The sequence below is a fragment of the Mandrillus leucophaeus genome, unplaced genomic scaffold, assembly GCF_000951045.1.
Source record: "Mandrillus leucophaeus isolate KB7577 unplaced genomic scaffold, Mleu.le_1.0 Scaffold389, whole genome shotgun sequence".
NCBI lineage: Eukaryota > Metazoa > Chordata > Mammalia > Primates > Cercopithecidae > Mandrillus > Mandrillus leucophaeus.
Window position 1 is genome coordinate 2867427 of NW_012104131.1, and position 17741 is coordinate 2885167.

The 17741-nt window shown below is 34.3% G+C and overlaps 1 protein-coding gene across 1 annotated transcript in view; it reads left to right on the plus strand.

Annotated features, from left to right (window-relative positions):
* Positions 1–17175, plus strand: part of GRB14 (growth factor receptor-bound protein 14) — a 74639-nt gene extending 57464 nt beyond the window's left edge. The window contains exons 6-13 of the mRNA XM_011990996.1: positions 1141–1251; positions 1443–1538; positions 7686–7766; positions 12531–12647; positions 12738–12810; positions 12926–13013; positions 15474–15567; positions 16817–17175. Coding sequence (XP_011846386.1) covers positions 1141–1251; positions 1443–1538; positions 7686–7766; positions 12531–12647; positions 12738–12810; positions 12926–13013; positions 15474–15567; positions 16817–16963 — 807 coding nt within the window. The 3' untranslated portion in view covers positions 16964–17175. The remainder of the gene's footprint in view (positions 1–1140; positions 1252–1442; positions 1539–7685; positions 7767–12530; positions 12648–12737; positions 12811–12925; positions 13014–15473; positions 15568–16816) is intronic.
* The last annotated feature ends 566 nt before the right edge of the window (positions 17176–17741 follow it).

Consider the following 17741-nt stretch of genomic DNA (forward strand, 5'->3'; position numbering starts at 1 on the left):
CAGTCATTCATTAGATTAAAATGCTTAAGAACAGTAACGTACAGAGCAACTCTTGGTCTCCCAGTTATCAGAGGTGGAGTAACACCGGTAAATGACAATGAAAGGTTCTTTTGGTTTTTGGATTTGAGTGGGGTTGCCTGTTTTGCTCAGTGTTCTTCTGTGGGGTGGTTTTTCTTTTTTTTTTCCCACTGCTTCTCAAATTTTAGTGCTTATGAATCACCTGGGATCTTGTTAAAATGCAGATACTGATTCAGGAGGTCTGGGATGAGCCCTGAAAGTTTGCATTTCTAACAACCTCCCAGGTGATACTAATGCTGCTGGTCTGAGACCACACTACTAGCAGCAAGGTTTTAGAGAACAAATGCATTTTGGTCAGTTTTGATTATACATTCAACCTCAGAATTAAGCACTTCTCCAAGTTATTAACCTATCACAGAGTAATATGACCTAGTGATTTCCCATGACCAGTTTTAAATCTCATGGATTTCCCAGAGAAGAAATAGCTGTTCATTATTCCACTTTGTGTTGAAAATCGGAAACATTCCTCTGCCAGCTAATTTCCCTGAACTCATCTATCTGCACAGACTTTCTTTCCTCCTTTTGTGAAGTTAGAGATTCCTGCAGTCGCTGCTTCCTGTGGCGTGTTCCGCTGTACACAAATGTGAGGGATGACTGTGTGTGAATGAAGCAGGAATCATTGTCTTGTCCTCTTTTATCTTCTCTAATGGCTATGGAAGCTCAAACCAAACTTCTCCCCTTTGTTGAGCTACCATTACTTGAAAGCTGGATGAGGAATACATTTCCAAAAGCCAATCTTTGCTAACTTTTTTCTCTCTTAGATTCCTTGAAATGGTGGTTAAAGAGAATTGGAAGTTTAAAACAGGACTTTATTTCTATTATTGGAAGTTAAATTATAAACAAAATTTTCACTTCTCAAATTAAATACAATTGTATCCAGCTCCTGGTTAATTAAAGATATAGTAACTTAGATTTCTTTTCCTCCTTTTATTTTTGTGACATCATACTGAGCTTCTGTTGGTCATAAGTTTTTGCCCAAGGTATCAATTATATAATAGAAACAAGCAAAAAAGATAATGCAAAAATATGTATCCATTTCAATACTTTTTTTTTTTTTTTAAGGAACCGCGGCATTTGCAGTTTTTCAGCGAATTTGGCAATAGTGATATTTATGTGTCACTGGCAGGCAAAAAAAAGCATGGAGCACCGACTAACTATGGATTCTGCTTTAAGGTACAGGCTTAATATTTTGATAGATGAATAAAGCAAGCCTCAGCCTTTTAGGTAAGCTTGAGTTTCTTTTAATTTCTTTTGAAAAGAGACAGCTTTCTCTTATATATAGGAGAATTTTAGTGGCTTTTATTTCAACAGGTGTTACCTTCAAGATATGCATTAACGATAAACAATGTGCTGTGGCCTTCTAGCCTAACAAAGCGGGAGGGCCCCGAGACCTGAAAATGCTCTGTGCAGAAGAAGAGCAGAGTAGGACGTGCTGGGTGACCGCGATTAGATTGCTTAAGGTAATCTCGCCGGAGGCATGAATTTCTATTAAATGCTGTGAGTACCATAAAAGTTAGAAAATATCTGTAATTCAGAATGTGAAGTCTCACTGGGTGGCTACATGAGAAAGAAGAAAAATAACCACCAAATGTGTATGTTTTTAAAATTCTAAATGATAAACATTTTGGAGTAGAATGGGATAGCCTAATATATTTCTCTTTCATATGTGGAGTAAGTATTCCATTTCTAGAAATGTTCTGATTTTTACTTTTGTGAAGGTATTACATAGCCAGTATAATTAAATGAAATGTCTCCTATACAAGACTAAGTCTGCATTCTTAAAATGTTGCCAACAATCCAAGGTAAAGTGTATTTTAAAACGTGCCCACCCTTGCGATATTTAATGTAACTGTTTTGTGTTCGATTTGTGTTTTATGAGTTGCTTTCTAGTTTAATAAGCATGACTCAAATTACTGTACAATTTTACTATGAATATATTTTTTAAACATCTACTCTTGTGCTAAGTGGAAATTACAACTTCCGTAAGCATAATTATTTGTTGCTGCTGAGCGATTTTGAAATGAGTAGCAATATTCTAATGGTAGACGCTCATAGGAAATAAAAGCAGAACTGATTTCTTCCAGTATGTATAGAATGCACATTTATTTTCAAAAACTGTTTGCCAGTAAATTGAGCAAAACTTAAAATGTATACTTATAACAATTATCAACTATTTCCTTTTAAAGATACTGATTTGGTAGTCACAGTTAGGGAGGAAATTACAAAATTTTGTTGTTGTTGTTGTTGTTGTTGTTGCTGAAAAGATACAATCCAAGCAATGTGCCTGTCCACATTAGTTAGTATTGCTGCTGCTGAAGCCAACAAAATACATAATTTATTGTTATTACTAAATTTTTGGTTTAAAATAAGAGCATTTAACATTTTCTAAGGTACTCTTTATGATTTATGCCTAGGCACTAATTTAATTTGCCAATATAATGATTATACATTTTACATGTGTATTATGTATATGTAATCCTTTTCTTACTACAGGAAGATTTAGATTATTAACAATGAGTGTACTAAAACTAGCTTTTCAATATAGTTAGAAATGAAAATCAGAGCAGCTGGAGCATTGTGAAGTCCTTAGGTTCCCCCATTTCACTTACCCTGAAGAAGGGGATGCAGTAAACTTTTCAATTGATTTGTAGTTTGTATATTTTCCAGGTGTACTTGTTTTTCTTCTGCCTTTGCCATTTTTACCTCTTCTGCTCTCTGTTGACTTCTTCCTAGCATCCGACTTAAGAGAGATCAGGGTAAAGAAGGACAGAATGTCATAATCAGAATTATTATCATACCAGGTTTAGAAGAAAGTTTTATTTTGTGTTCTTTCAATTTTTAAATTGAGGTAAAATTCACAAAATATAAAATTAATCACACTATTGTTAATGTGAATAATTCATTGGCATTTAGTGCATTCGGTTCCAAAACATTTTAATCACCTCAAAAGCAAACTCCACACCCATTAAGTGTTACTCCCAGACCCTATCAGTCACTAGTTTGCCTCTGTCTGTGTAGATTTACCTATTGTACGTATTTCATGTAAATGGAATCATACAGTATGTGACCTTCTGTTTCTGACTTTTACTTAGCATAATGTTTTGTGTTTCACCAACATTGAAGCATATGTTAGTGCTTTATTCCTTTTTATGGCTGTGTACTATTCCATTGTATGTATAGCCCTCTATATCTATTTACATGTTGGATAAACACAGTCTATCCATTTTTTCACTGATGGACATTTAGGTTGTTTCTACCTTTGACTATTGTGAATAGTGCTGCTATGAATATGTGTGTATGTATTTGTTTGAGTACAGGTTTTCAATTTTGGGGGAATACCTATAGTAATGAAATTGCTTTATGGTAATTCTATGTTTAGTTTTTTGAGAAATTGCCAAAATGTTTTTCCACAGTGGCTGAACCATTTTGTATTCCTACCAGTAATGCATGAGAGTTCCAATTTCTTCATATATTTGTCAGTACTTGTTATTTACTTTTTTTGGTTCCTGTTCTTGTTAATTATGCTCATTCTAGTAGATTTGAAGTGATATTGGAAGAAAGTTTTAAAAAATGATTTAAATGAAGCTTTTTGTTTAACTGTGAAACTTACATTCTTTTGCTGTTTTGGCAGATAGCCACTATGTTTACTTCTTTATGAGAGGTTTGCTTGTTTTTCAAATATTCTGCTGTTAAAATCACCGAGAAGCTTTCTGAATTTACATGTGGTCCCCGCCTCATCCTTAGGGATTCTGAATAAGAACTACTAACTTTGTCCAGCCATCCAATTTTACAGATAAAGAGGCTGGTACTCTTTGGAAGGCTCTACTCCATCAAGAGTTATGGTAGAGAAAATTACCTTGTGGTTTTTGGTTTTCTCTGTTTTCAAAACTGGAAATCAGGCTAGACTGCAAGGGGGATGTTCTTTAACCTTGTTAACCCATCTTCTTCTCTTCCTCCCTTGGGCTTAAAGTTTGACACCCAGCACAGAAGCAGGTGGTAAGCCTACTTCGTTTAATCAACATTTCACTTAATCTGAGAAGCTATTGGTTTTTACCAGGATACATCACTATTTTTATTAGCATTAGAAGGAAAAAAAATGATGCCAAGAAAATGATGACATGATGCTTTCATATCACTTATAATTTTTGTTTTATTTATTGAGATAGTTATGTTAGGTTTATTTAAACCTAGATTTTGTAATTTAATCACTTTTGTTTGCACACACTCAGATATATGTATATATACACACACACATATAAATGTATTTTACACATACACATATATATGCATTAAGTATATGCACACATAAATATAAAATAAAATATATAAGTAGAATGCATTAATTAAGGTATCTTTAAAACTTCTTCATATTCTAAACCTGGCTTTTCTGAATCACTTTCATCTCAGAGTCACAGATACCTGTATTTTCCACAGGATATGGCGTGGGGCTGTGTTCCACTAATATTGCGTATATAAGGTTTGATGCTGGTGATTTCTTAATCCCACCAAAGGTATCAGGCAATGACAAATCACTAGGTCCATAGTGAATATAAGATGTTATAGATTATAGGATGCAGTTAAATTTGTAGATGTTAAATTTTGAAATGCACATCTAAAAATGGATGAAATACACTAAAAACTTTCTTTAATTCTTCCATTTCCATGATGTTAGTTCCTGGAAGAATGTTCCCTTCTCACTATTTTTTCTCATCTTACTGTTCTTAAGGCATCTTTCAATCACAGATTCCCATGAAAGATTTTTCATTGTGTTGGTTTTCTACGACTGCTGTGACAAATTACCGCCAGGGTAGTGACTTAAAGCAACACAAATTTATTGTTCTTTAGTTCAGAAGCCTGAAATGAGTCTTACTGGATTAAATCAAGGTGTTGGCAGAGCTGCATTTCTTACTGAAGGCTCTAGAGGAGAATCCAGTTACCTTGTTTTTTGGCAACCTTTAAAATCCCCCCAGACTTCTTGTCTGGGGGCCCTTTCAACGTCTTCAAAGCCAACACTGTCACACCAAGTATTTCTCACACTGCCATCTCCCTGGTTCTGCCTCTTCTGCCTCTCCCTTCCACTTATTAAGGCCCCTTGTGATTACACTGGGCCCACATGGATAATCCAGGATCATCACCTCACCTCACAATCAGGTGATTGACAACCTTAATTCCTTTTTTCCATGTAGCTTAATAGAGGCTCTGGAAATTAGGATGTGGACATCTTTGGAGGACCATTATTCCACCTACCACATCCGTGTTTCCTGTTCATTTCAGTAATGGCGAAGCTTTTCCAGATGAGACTGGAGAGGGAGGAGGCATCTGTGAGGCCCCTTATGTGGAATCTATGAGAACCCAAACAGGAAAGAGATGATATGATCTCTTTTACACTATAAAATATCCAGATCACAGGAATCCAGGGCTTACTCCAGGTCTCACAACACAGACACACCTGTGGCATTCTAATGGTGGAGTGAGTTGGCTTCCCTGGCAATTTCTTGTCAGCAGGGCTCCTCCTGTTGGATCCGCCTGGCTGGTGCAGCTGGGCTCGCCAGATGGTAGAAGTGTCTCTAACACGTACTTTGTTTTCTTTTGTTGTCTACTGTGTTATTTCCAGAGTTTACCATTGTACTTAGTGGGGATAAACAAGGAGATACCATCTTGGCTGAACTGGGAGTGCCCTCTTTTTTCATCACACACCACTTGTTAGATACAACCTCCCACCAAGAACTTGGCCACTTGTTTTATTCTTATGTCCTTTTCTTTTATATGTACATTAAGTCTTCATATGGATCAGATGGAGACTCTCGTTTTCTCTTTGGATAAATTCTAATTACACATAGAATTATAGAATATCTGAGACTTAGACAATGGGAGATTTTCTTATGTGTAATGTGCTAGTTACATGTTGTCTCTTTTCCTTCCCTTTCAATTAGAACTCTGCTAGGTCCTCCCTAACATATTTTGGTCCCCTATCTGCCCCGCCATAGGATGGAGAAATGTTAAGGTGACCCCCGCCCTACCTCTTGTCCAGAGTTAAATGCCTACTAAAGACCTCCAGCAGCACAGAGGCAACTACCTAACACTGCAGGTACCAGGGACAATACATCTTTGAAGAAAACAGACTTATTAGTAGGTAGCAGGCTTTTCAATGCAGATAAATAAAAGGTGGCCAAGCAGCATGTTTCTTGTGAAAATGTTGGTTTGAGGTTATTATATATTCTCCAAAATGAATTTGACTAGGAATTAAGCTCCTCTGCCTTCTTTTTAAAGCTATTGTAGGCTTACAGTTGATTTGAAATAAATTTCATTAGGTCCCATTAATGTCAATCAAACCTTAAATTAAAAAATAATTTTTAGAAGTTGGGAAATAATTGGATAAGAAGTCAACACAGAGAATTTTAAATGAGTGTGGGTTTGCCTTCATGTTAAAAGCAAAATCTTGAAAACAGTGACTCCTCTAGACCCCCTCTGATTTTTTTTTTTTTTTTTTTTTTTTGCCTAATTACCAAATATATCCATTGTGCTAAAATTGCTTTTAAGGAAATAGTCTTTAGTAGAAAAACAGCTCTGTTGGAATGTTTAAATAGAATTTATCCTTCGGGTAAGATTTGCTTCCGTGGTGTCTATTTAATCTCTTTCATATAAAACCTAACTTTTAAGCTCATTATGGCTCTATGAAATGGACAGAATTGCAGAATATAGGGGAAAAAAGGCTGTTTATTCCATTGTTTTCTGTTTCTTTTCTTTCTTTTCTTTTCTTTTTTTTTCCACAAAATGACTTAAACCTAAAGGAGGTTAGCTTCCAAATTCAGATGTGGAAAACTCCAGAACAAGTTTGGTCTTGGCAGTTGGCATTCTTACTGTTTTTCAAACAAATAATCCAGTTATAATCCAGACCTGTTTTCCAATTCTGTCCTGCCAGCTCAGTCCATACGATGCTGCCTCCTGAAAGTGAAGACACTGAAATTCTTATCTTCTGCCACTTATATTGTACCTTGAAACCTTTTGTTTGAAATCAGCTTGATTCCCCACTATTTTGGTTTCCCTGAATTTGAAGTAAAACATTAATAATGGTATTAATAGTTTTGATATGAGGATGCTATATTGTCGATAATTTTCAACATAGGGCCATGTTTATGGATTTACCAAAGAGGGAAAGTAAATCATTAGTTGTTCGTCAGAGAGGTACAATAAATTTTGCACAGTGTTGCTTAGCATGCGTGTGAACTTTTTGGAATCTTTGTACCAGAAAGCACATCACCCTTCCCAAGTGAGTTTTTTTTTTTTTTTTTTTTTATCATGAGGCAGTGTACTACTCCAGGTAGTTGTGGTACAATTTGGTGCTAAGAATAATGAGTAGAAATGTCAGCTCCAGAACTCTGTACAGGTGAGCTGGACTTTAAGTTGTAGTTCTAAGTAAAAGACTTCAATTGTCTTTTAAAATATATTACTGCAGGGCACTAAAAGTTTATGTTTCAACATTTTGGTTGTTTACTTGTTTGCTTTAATTCCTTTTATATTTATATAGTATAATTGATGAAAGTGTTGATTTTCATCAATTATTAGATTAGTAAAAGTGGTGGGAATGTGTTTTATTTATTCTGCAGTATGGCATGCAGCTGTACCAGAATTATATGCATCCATATCAAGGTAGAAGTGGCTGCAGTTCACAGAGCATATCACCTATGGTAAGGACCAAATTCTTGAGCCTGTATTTTATTTTACATTTACATTATATTTGTTTAAATTATAGTACATAACAGTATTTTATAATAATTTACATTACTGTCTGTTAGTTAAGTAATTCTTTGGCACCATTCTAGTATAATGTTACATTGAATTTTTTATTCTTGGATTTTATTTGTTTGCTACCTATGTGATAAAATCATATCATTATACATAAAGTATTTAATAAAACATATGATAGTATATGTTAAAGTTTTAAATATTTGAAAGAATTATGTGTCTTTCTCTGTCATTACAACATTTGAAGATTAGATCTTAAAAATATAATTTACAGAACATATTCTTTGGCATTTTAGCTTATGTTTTGTTAATTGTTGGTTTTGATTGTGGTTTCATTTTTTTATTTTAATACTGATTCTGGGATTGTCACAATCTAGTATAAAGATGCCAGTGATTTGGAATTTTAAAAACTACAGTACACACATGTGAGCTCTTTTGCATTTTGGCTTTCTAACAGTAATTTTTTTAAGTTCCAGGTCCTTTAAAAGCCGACTGCTTTCCAGGAAACCCAAAAACCACAAGCCAAAATATAGGTCGTGTGTTACATTAACTCTAGCACTGCTTTTCAGACTTATACTAAATGTAACTTGGATATTTATTTGCAGACACACACAGGCACATCTTTTTCCTTCTTTAGGATCTAATTTTAATTTCATGTGCATTAACATAAGAAATGTATTTCTGAACTTAAGATTTATGTTCTGCTATTTTTGCTGCACTCCTTAAGATAGAGTATATTAGGAATTCAGATGTATGCACATGTGTTACAAATCAGTTAATGTGCATTTTTTTAAAATCTATATTTTCACTTAGGTTAAAAATATGCTCTTCATGGATGTGACCAGGGAAGGTGCATTTACCCCACGTGTAATATAGTAGATGAAATGCTCAGTTCTAGGAATGAAGCATGAAATAATGTTGATTATGAAACCTGATAGACTATATAGAAAAAGAACCCCAATTTTGTAGTTGCATCGCTTTAAGTTATGGAAGAATAACTTTTCATCTTTGTGTCGTATTACTTTTAAGTTCTAAAATAAGAAACTAAGGAACACAGTGAAGTTTTATAAAAGCAATCATGTTAGGATGAATATTTTTACATTTTTTCAGCTTACTTTTATCTTTCATTTCATATGTATATAAGAATAATAATGAATTTTATTATATTAATCCTTTCCTAAACTCCTCCAAATTTCTTTTAGAGTCCAAAGTTATTGGGATGAACATGTTAATAGCAGCCAAATATTTGGAGGCAATTATTGTTTAGTGTCCTCTTAATCATAGGAAAAATGGTTATAAAGGAAGTTCTTCCCATTCTCATCACCTTCAGCATACGTGTGTGGTGTTACCCTTGCCTTTTTCCATTGAAAGTGATGCTGCTGTTGATCAAGATGTGGATGACAGTTTAATTAGTGTGACTTTCCTTGTTCAGTGCCAGGTAGAGGAAGAGATACTCCTTGAGTGAGTTTGGTTGGGAATAGTGGTTGTAGGATGCAGGTGCCTGTGTGGTAAAGACCTATCCTGAGTGGCAGTTATCATAATCAGACACAGTAGTATGTGAGAATTACATCTTTAATATTATTAATTTACATGAAGGAAACTTAGAAGTTTTGGGAAGTAGTTGTGTTGACTTTGGTGTCTGTATAAAATCTCACTTTTCCAGATTATTTGGGAAGAATCAGGGACCTAAACGATGCCAGTACTCTTTACCAGCCTTTGTTGCTTTTCATCCAGGCGCTATTTTCAGCGATTAACACATAAGTTTTTAGTATACATTTTAGTATAAAACTTTAGTTATATTTTTAAAGGAACAATATTCTTTTCTTTCTTTTCCTAACTTTTCCAGGTATACATTTTGAGAAAGGAAATGAGAAAAAACTTCTCAAACCATAATGAACTTCTTAGCTACATATAGCATGTAACAGCCACCCCATCAGCCTTTGAAGTGAGAATCAATCAGCAGCAGACATTTCAGGAAGCCAAATATGTTTGGTCCTTTTTAGGGAAAACAAAAGATTCATTTAAAGGAACATTTATCAATATTGCCCTGGCTAGAGTGAGGGGATGGAGGTTTGGGGAAGGCGAGTCTACTCAAGCTCTTTTTATTCTTCACTTTTGACCTGAGGATAAACATTCTAAACCGCAATTTCTTCACTGTATTTCCCACTCTATGGAACATAAAAGAACCCTACACCAGACATATCTGTTACTGCTTTTACCATAAGCTGCCTGTGTGACTTTGGTCAAGTCACTGGTATCCTCCAGTGTAAAATGAGGGTGATGGTTGTATAATCTAGAAACCATTGCATTTCTGATGTCTGTAGCTTTGTATAAAGCAAATGAGAGAATAATATCTCAAGAAATTTTGTGCCTTCTTGCTAATGGTGGCACTGTAAGTTTATCTAAATCCTTCAAATGGGATGATACTGGTTGTCACCTAGCCAAACTGCCTGAAAAACCATTTTATGTGCAGCCTCACTAAGAATGAGTAGATGTGATCTCAAAGTGTGGGCTGGATAATCCAGGGTATACCCAGACCTATTTTTTTTTTTTCTTAAAAAGAAAGTCATGCCATTAAAATCATGGACCCATTTTTTAGGGCCTGCCCTGCTTATGTCCTAAGAAGGAAGAGCTAGAAAAGGGGACAAGTGTTGGAGAAATATAACCAACTCTGAATGTTATCAACATCGCTTTTCTATGTGAAAGAAACTGAGCTGAAAATGACCTTTTGAGTTTGTCAGATTCTGCTTTACTTCCATTTCTTTGTCCACCAATGATAAACTATTAATTTTTCATCCACTACCTGCCATTCAGTAGAAAACATTTGCTATAGTCCTGTGTTTTCCCTTAATCTAGTTAATGTAGCAAATGAAAATGTTCCTTAGTTGTAGTGTCATCTTCTTATGTATGTCAAGTAAATAGGGAACACAGGATCCTGTTTTATTTCCTGGCCTGCTATACTAGAGGGAGAAAAATAGGACAACTGATTATGTTTATTTTTTTCTTAATATAATGGTATTTTTATGTTGCCAGGGAGTTGAGATTACAGAACCTACCTTGGCATGTAAAGGGAGAGAGATTATAAGGATAAAGCTGTTATGATTGAGGAAACTTACTCTGCAGTTTGGGCAGGTGGATGCTTTTCATTAATGTCAGCAAAGCACAAGTATATCCGACTGGTCTGCAGACCTGCACAGAAGCTCACGGGGTGAGAAGGGCAAACTAAGGTGTGACAGCAAATAGAGATTACAGAGACAGCATCTGTGTGGAAAGAGCAGCTGTCAGTTAGAAAGGCTCCTGTAACAAATGAAAGATTGCATGCCAGATCTCTAGAAATACAGATGAACCATAATAAGATTGTAGGCCACTACAGCATAGTTTGAAGAGAAAATTACGAATGCTAATAAAGTGGAATATGTGATGCAGTGATAAAGGAGTCCTAACGTTTTTTGTCGATAAGGTTTTGTTTGAAGCCCACATTTGACTATAGTCTGTGTAACCAAGTCAGGTATAGCGGAATCCACATAAAGAGAGATAAAATGTTTTTAAGCCAGGGGGCCCCAGATGCAGTCTGGCTAGTGGTTTACTATTATAACTCCACTTTGGGTTTTGCTCTTCTATTAATTAGTAGAAAATAACTGTTATTTTCCATGGGTGTGTTTAAATTTCTTTCTTTTGGAGAATTTTAATTCCTTCTTGATGTTGTATGCACTGAGTGGGATTCTTGACTAAGGATTTTAACAATGGGCTTTCTTAGGATTCATGACTTGTTGTAGGATGGCATACTTGTTAAAAGATGGTTATAAAGTAGAGCACAAACAAACAAAAAGGAAAAATAAGATCCAGGTTTTGCATATTTTACTTTCAACTCAAATAATATAAATACATGAAGTAATTAGCAAAGACAATGACTTTATCACTTGTTTAAACTAAGTTTCTTTAAAGTTACCTTCTATGAGTTTTTATTCAGGCTATTTTTGCAGCCTGCATGTGGCCAGATGTATTCTCACAAGATGAAAATGTGTTCATATGTTAACTCATGGAAATTTTAAGATTATGGAATTATCGGGATTATTCTTTCTCTAAATTTTATTTTCTAAGATGAAAGTTGATGTGATAAACTTTTAAAATACATATTCTAGTTTGCTCCATAATAAAACTCATTAAAAATATGAGTATTATTTCTCAAGAAATGTATGTCAATCTAAGTTATAACTTTTGTGTATCTTGAATCTTAAAAACTAGTTGCTTCATAAGTAGATGGATTTGACATTTAATTGATGACTGATCTCAAAGCTTAATGGAGAGATCAATTCAGAAACTGTATCTTTTTAACCATGGGAAGAGCTATTCCTTTCTAAATGTAAGTTTTCCCATTTTACCAGAGAATATGAAAAGATAAGTTTGTTTTAGAAGAAAGACATACTTTAAAAGCTTTTAATCTGTTTATTCAACTCTTCAGATACCTTAACAAATTACCATTTAGCTTATTTAACAAAAATATTTTATAGCGCCATTGTATCTTGAATATGTATTTTCACTTTAAATTTTCTGCTAGCCACTTTGGGCACTGCCTTCTAGAATGGAAATGTACTGCCAGAAAAACACTGAGAGAAAAACACTGAAATTGACAAGCACTTTCTATTTCTTTGAAAGATAACTTTCAAATAATATTTTCATGATTCAAATGTGTTTCTTTTTTCCAGAGAAGTATATCAGAGAATTCCCTGGTAGCAATGGACTTCTCAGGCCAGAAAAGCAGAGTTATAGAAAATCCCACTGAAGCCCTTTCAGTTGCAGTTGAAGAGGGACTCGCTTGGAGGGTACAAGTAGCTTCACGTTCTTCAAAATATTTATGATTTCAGTTTGTTTCACCTAAAAACTTGAGATCTGTTTTCCCCTTCCTTGCTCAGAAAAAAGGATGTTTACGCCTGGGCACTCACGGTAGTCCCACTGCCTCTTCACAGAGCTCTGCCACAAACATGGGTATGTCTGTTCATAGTCATTGCCACTGAGTAGACGGATAGACATGGAAAGGACATGTAATGAGATTGCAGTCATCTCAAACAAAGCTTTGCATTCATCCATCTTATTTCTTTAGCTATCCACCGGTCCCAGCCATGGTTTCACCACAAAATTTCTAGAGATGAGGCTCAGCGATTGATTATTCAGCAAGGACTTGTGGATGGGTAAGTTTGGTATTTTTAATTTTGAGTACTTGTGATCTGGATTTCTCCTAGAAGCAGTAATTATTTATTCCACAGCCACAAAGAGTTCTTGATTTGGGCTTATCATAAAACAGAAGTGACATTGTTCTGTAAATGAGGTTGTCATTGTATTCTAACAGTATCTGTATTATACCTGGTACATAGTGTGTGCGTGGTATTTTTATATAAATGAACAAATAACAGAATAGAATATCTTGTTCTTAACCAGTGATCCCTAATATTACCCATTATGTGCTGATTCTAGCATCTCAGATATCAATTGATGGGGGAAAAATGAACTTGTTTTTAAGTGTCAATATTTTGATTTGAACATATAATTATGATTTCAAAGTATGGTTTATATTGTGACATTATGTCACCTGTTGTTTTTTAGGCATGATGCAATGTGTGTTAAGTAAAAAACTGTTTCGTATGTGCTTTGAACACTTTTTTTTTTCTGTTTACATCCCTATTGTCCTTTCTCTAAATTTTAACATCTTAAAGTAATATAAACCTGTGAAAAGAGTACCTTTCAACTGTTTCTCATGTTGTCTTTTAGTGGGGTACCATGGAATTCAAAAGAGAAATATAAAATGTATTATGAAAGGTTTATAATGTGAAGAATTTTATTTTTCTCAAATTACTCGATGTTTCAGATATTTTCTATAATACTGGCTGAATTCCCTTTCCAAATGCAGTACAAATGAGGGAGGTTGTATTGTGGTTTAGATGAGAAATGAAATCACTATCAATTTAAACAAGTGGTGATGGGATCTTTTATCTTCAAAAGTTGACTTCAGATAATGGCAAGGTTTCAAGGTGATTTAATACTGAAATTTGGATAAAAATGCTTCTTCACATGGAAGATTATTAATAGCAAGTCAGGATTTCCCCAGACTGTAAATAAGATATTTTAATATGTTTCTTTGCATGGAGTGCAGTCTTTTTGGACATAAATTTGAACAATCAGTAGAATTACAATCTGATGAAACCAAGAAAATAAATGAGTCACAAAGAATTATTAAAATGTTTTGAAGGATTATAATTTTCTTTATTTCTGAGCCCAGTATTTATAAAGTGAATGAAATGATCATATAAAAATGATAATATTTTATTTTTAATATTTTTGGTATTCTTTTGGAGAGGTGTGATGGTGCCAAGTGATCCACTAGGTGGTAGTGGTGATCTACTTGAGAATGGGAAGAGAATTACAGCTTGATTTCCCAGTGAAACGCCCCTTTGTCCCATTTCCCAGTGATGTAATGTCAGAATCTCACACAGTGCAAATGAAATGGATAACTTCGTCAGACATCTGTGATGCTTTAAATTTGGCACAGTGAGATTCATATTGGATTCACCAGTGGGGATCATTTACACAGTGTGTTTACTAACAATTAATACAAAACTGGTTTTGCATTGCACTGCCAGTAAATAAGAATCTACTTCTGGCAGCATTTTTCTCTTAGGCCATTAGAGGCCATGTCTTGTTTTTCTAGCCTGACATTATAGAGGCTTTTCTGCTGCATTCTTCAAGGTTAAAGTATGTGTTGATCGGATAGTTTTTTTTTTTTGCTTAAAGCATTTTGCTTAAACATTTGATAAATTCAAGATTTTTTTTAAAGCAATATATTCATTTCTTTCTTGCTATTGTGTATGTAACAGTTAAAACCAGAATCAAAAGAAAGGGTATCCAGTATAGAAGAGGGGGTTATTATAAAATAAAATTTTAGGCCAGGCATGGTGGCTCATGCCTGTAATCCCAGCACTCTGGGAGGCTGAGGCAGGTGGATCACTTGAGGTCTGGAGTTTGAAACCAGCCCAGCCAATATGGTGAAACCCTGTCTCTGCTAAAAATGCAAAAATTAGCTGGGCATGGTGGCATGTGCCTGTAGTCCCAGCTACCTGGGAGGCTGAGGTGGGAGAATTGCTTGAACCCAGGAGGCGGAGATTGCAGTGAGCCGAGAGCACTCCAGCCTGGGCGACAGAGTGAGACCCTGTTTCAAAAGACAAAAAAAAATTCATTCTAAATTCTTACCTTCTTTCAAAGCTTAACATGACCCAGAAGGTAAAATAACAATATGCAAATGCCTTAAGCTTTAGGCAGAATAGTTACATGTGAATAGCCAGTTTCCCAGTGCAAAGAGAATGTAGCACCAATTGTTGATGCAGACATAACAGTGTATTGTTTATTGTGATCAAACAATCTGACAAATGGGTTGTGTATTTAGCCTGTTAAAATTACATTAGCACCAATGTCAGCTTTATAGTACAGATTGTGTTATACCACATTGATTGCCAAGTTGGATAATACCACCCATTGAATACATAGTAAAGGAGTCCCCAGCTACATTTATGCATACACTTCTTGAATTTGTTAACACTGTAGTTCTATGAAATCCATGAGTAAATATAGAAACATTGAAATTCCTTCTCTCTCTTTAGAGTTTTCTTGGTACGGGATAGTCAGAGTAACCCCAAAACTTTCGTACTATCAATGAGTCATGGACAAAAAATAAAGCACTTTCAAATTATACCAGTAAGTAATTTGTGATTTCCCATTTGTATATTAGAAATGATCTTAATGTATAAGCTTTTGATCTTAATGCATAAGCTTTTGGAAACTTTGGTTTTCTTTTGGTCTTTTTATTAAATATAATTTGGGAGCTTGTGCTTTGACTATAGTTAACTTTGGCAGAAATGATTTTATGAGCCTGAATTAATATAAGAAATACAGGAATTGTAAAAATTAAATTTTCCTTTTTCTGTGAAATATGATTTAGCAATATTGTATAGACCCCATGCCACCTATTGTTAAAAGGGCACCAAAGCTTCTTTCTCCTGAATTCTACTAACAGCTCTTTAGAAAACATTACTTTAAAGCCCTTTCTCTTCTCTTTTCTCAAAATTTTTTGTTTTGTTTTTAATGCCTTTGGCTAGAAACAGAGATTCTATGGAACTGGTGAAGACTGAAAGCACTCTGAACATATTTTTAAAAGTTCTGTGCTTGGGCTTCTCTGTGGCACACAACTTGCTTTGGGATTTCTGTTGCCTCTGCTGCTGTGTGTCTGTGTGGGTGTGCCTGTATGTATGCAATGTGTGTAGTATATTGGAACTGAATGGTGTGGAATGAAGATTCAGTCTTTTTGGAAAGGTATTCCGTAATATTGCTAAATTACTAGTGCATCCTTTTGAATTGCCTCTTTTTTGGAATTATCCAAAGGCTATATAAAGTATCCTCCCTACTTCTTTTATTTTGTGATCAATGTCCCTAGCAAATATGAATTGTTTAGTACCAGAAGACTTCCCTGATTTAAAAAAAAGACAACTGACAAAATGACATTCTATTAGCATAATATGTGATTGCTTCAGAATAAATCTACTAATAAAATTATGTAAATATTCATTTTTGTGGCTAAGTAGATAACATTTAGAAAAGCAAATTAATTTCTCTAAGTGGGAGCATTAAAATCATTTACTTTTACTTGGAATATTGTAGATTTCTTGCATTGATTCAAAATAGTCATACTGTCTTTACTAACAGAATGTTGAGAGAATTAGAACTAGATGAAGTAGAGTAGCAATGCTTATCCAGGGATCAGCTGATATTTCTTTTAAATGCAAGTGATGTTACAAAAAACAAGTAGATATGCCATAACATTCTTTTCACTGTCTTTTAGTTTGAAAAACTTGGCAATTTTGGCATGTGGAGATAGTTTGCAATAGAATATGACTGTCCTTCTGTGTAATGTACCCTCTTTACTTATTTGTTGCTTTTCCTTTTGCAGGTAGAAGATGACGGTGAAATGTTCCACACACTGGATGATGGCCACACAAGATTTACAGATCTAATACAACTGGTGGAGTTCTATCAACTCAATAAGGGCGTTCTTCCTTGCAAGTTGAAACATTATTGTGCTAGGATTGCTCTCTAGCCAAACCAGAAGTGACTTATTAAACTCTTGAAGAAAAAGGACTCAAGAAAAATAATAAAAGACCATAAATAAGGGTGAAAACGTTACCATGTGAAAAGAATGTATTTTACCTGCAAGTTACAAAAAAATAGTTTGTGTATTGCAAATAAGCAAAGACTTGGATTGACTTAACATTCATCATTTAAAATTCATTAGTTAAAATTAAACCTTAGAAAAAAATTGACTTGGTGTGTTCTTGTGTGATTTTTACATTACTATAATATTTTCTTCAAATATGCATATTAAAACATCTATTTCCCTTATTTACTATATAGCAATATCAGAATTCTCAAACACAAAATATGAAATAAATTGGGGGTCAGAAATAATTATTTGTGCACTAAATTTCAATTATACTATTTTTTAATGTTAAGAAATATGATAATTTATCAATTAAAAGAAACTATCCACAACCTGTTAATGAGAGTAAAAGCTATTTTGAATTATATATTTTCTGGGTTTATGATCTTCTTAAAATGAAATCATATTTTGAGATAGTAGCTTTAAACCATTTTGAAATATGTTGATTCTTTTCCAGGTAATTTAAAAATATTATTAAATAGTTCATTATAAAATTTATACTGGTATTGTACCCATTAGTGGCATATTGTTCATTGTATTTTCTTCCATTCATTTAATGATTGGCTAGTACTACTTGTTTTTAAAGAAGTAATTGAAATGTAGAAGAGATGTATGTAATTTGCACACACCTTCTCATGGTATATAATCTGTGACAATG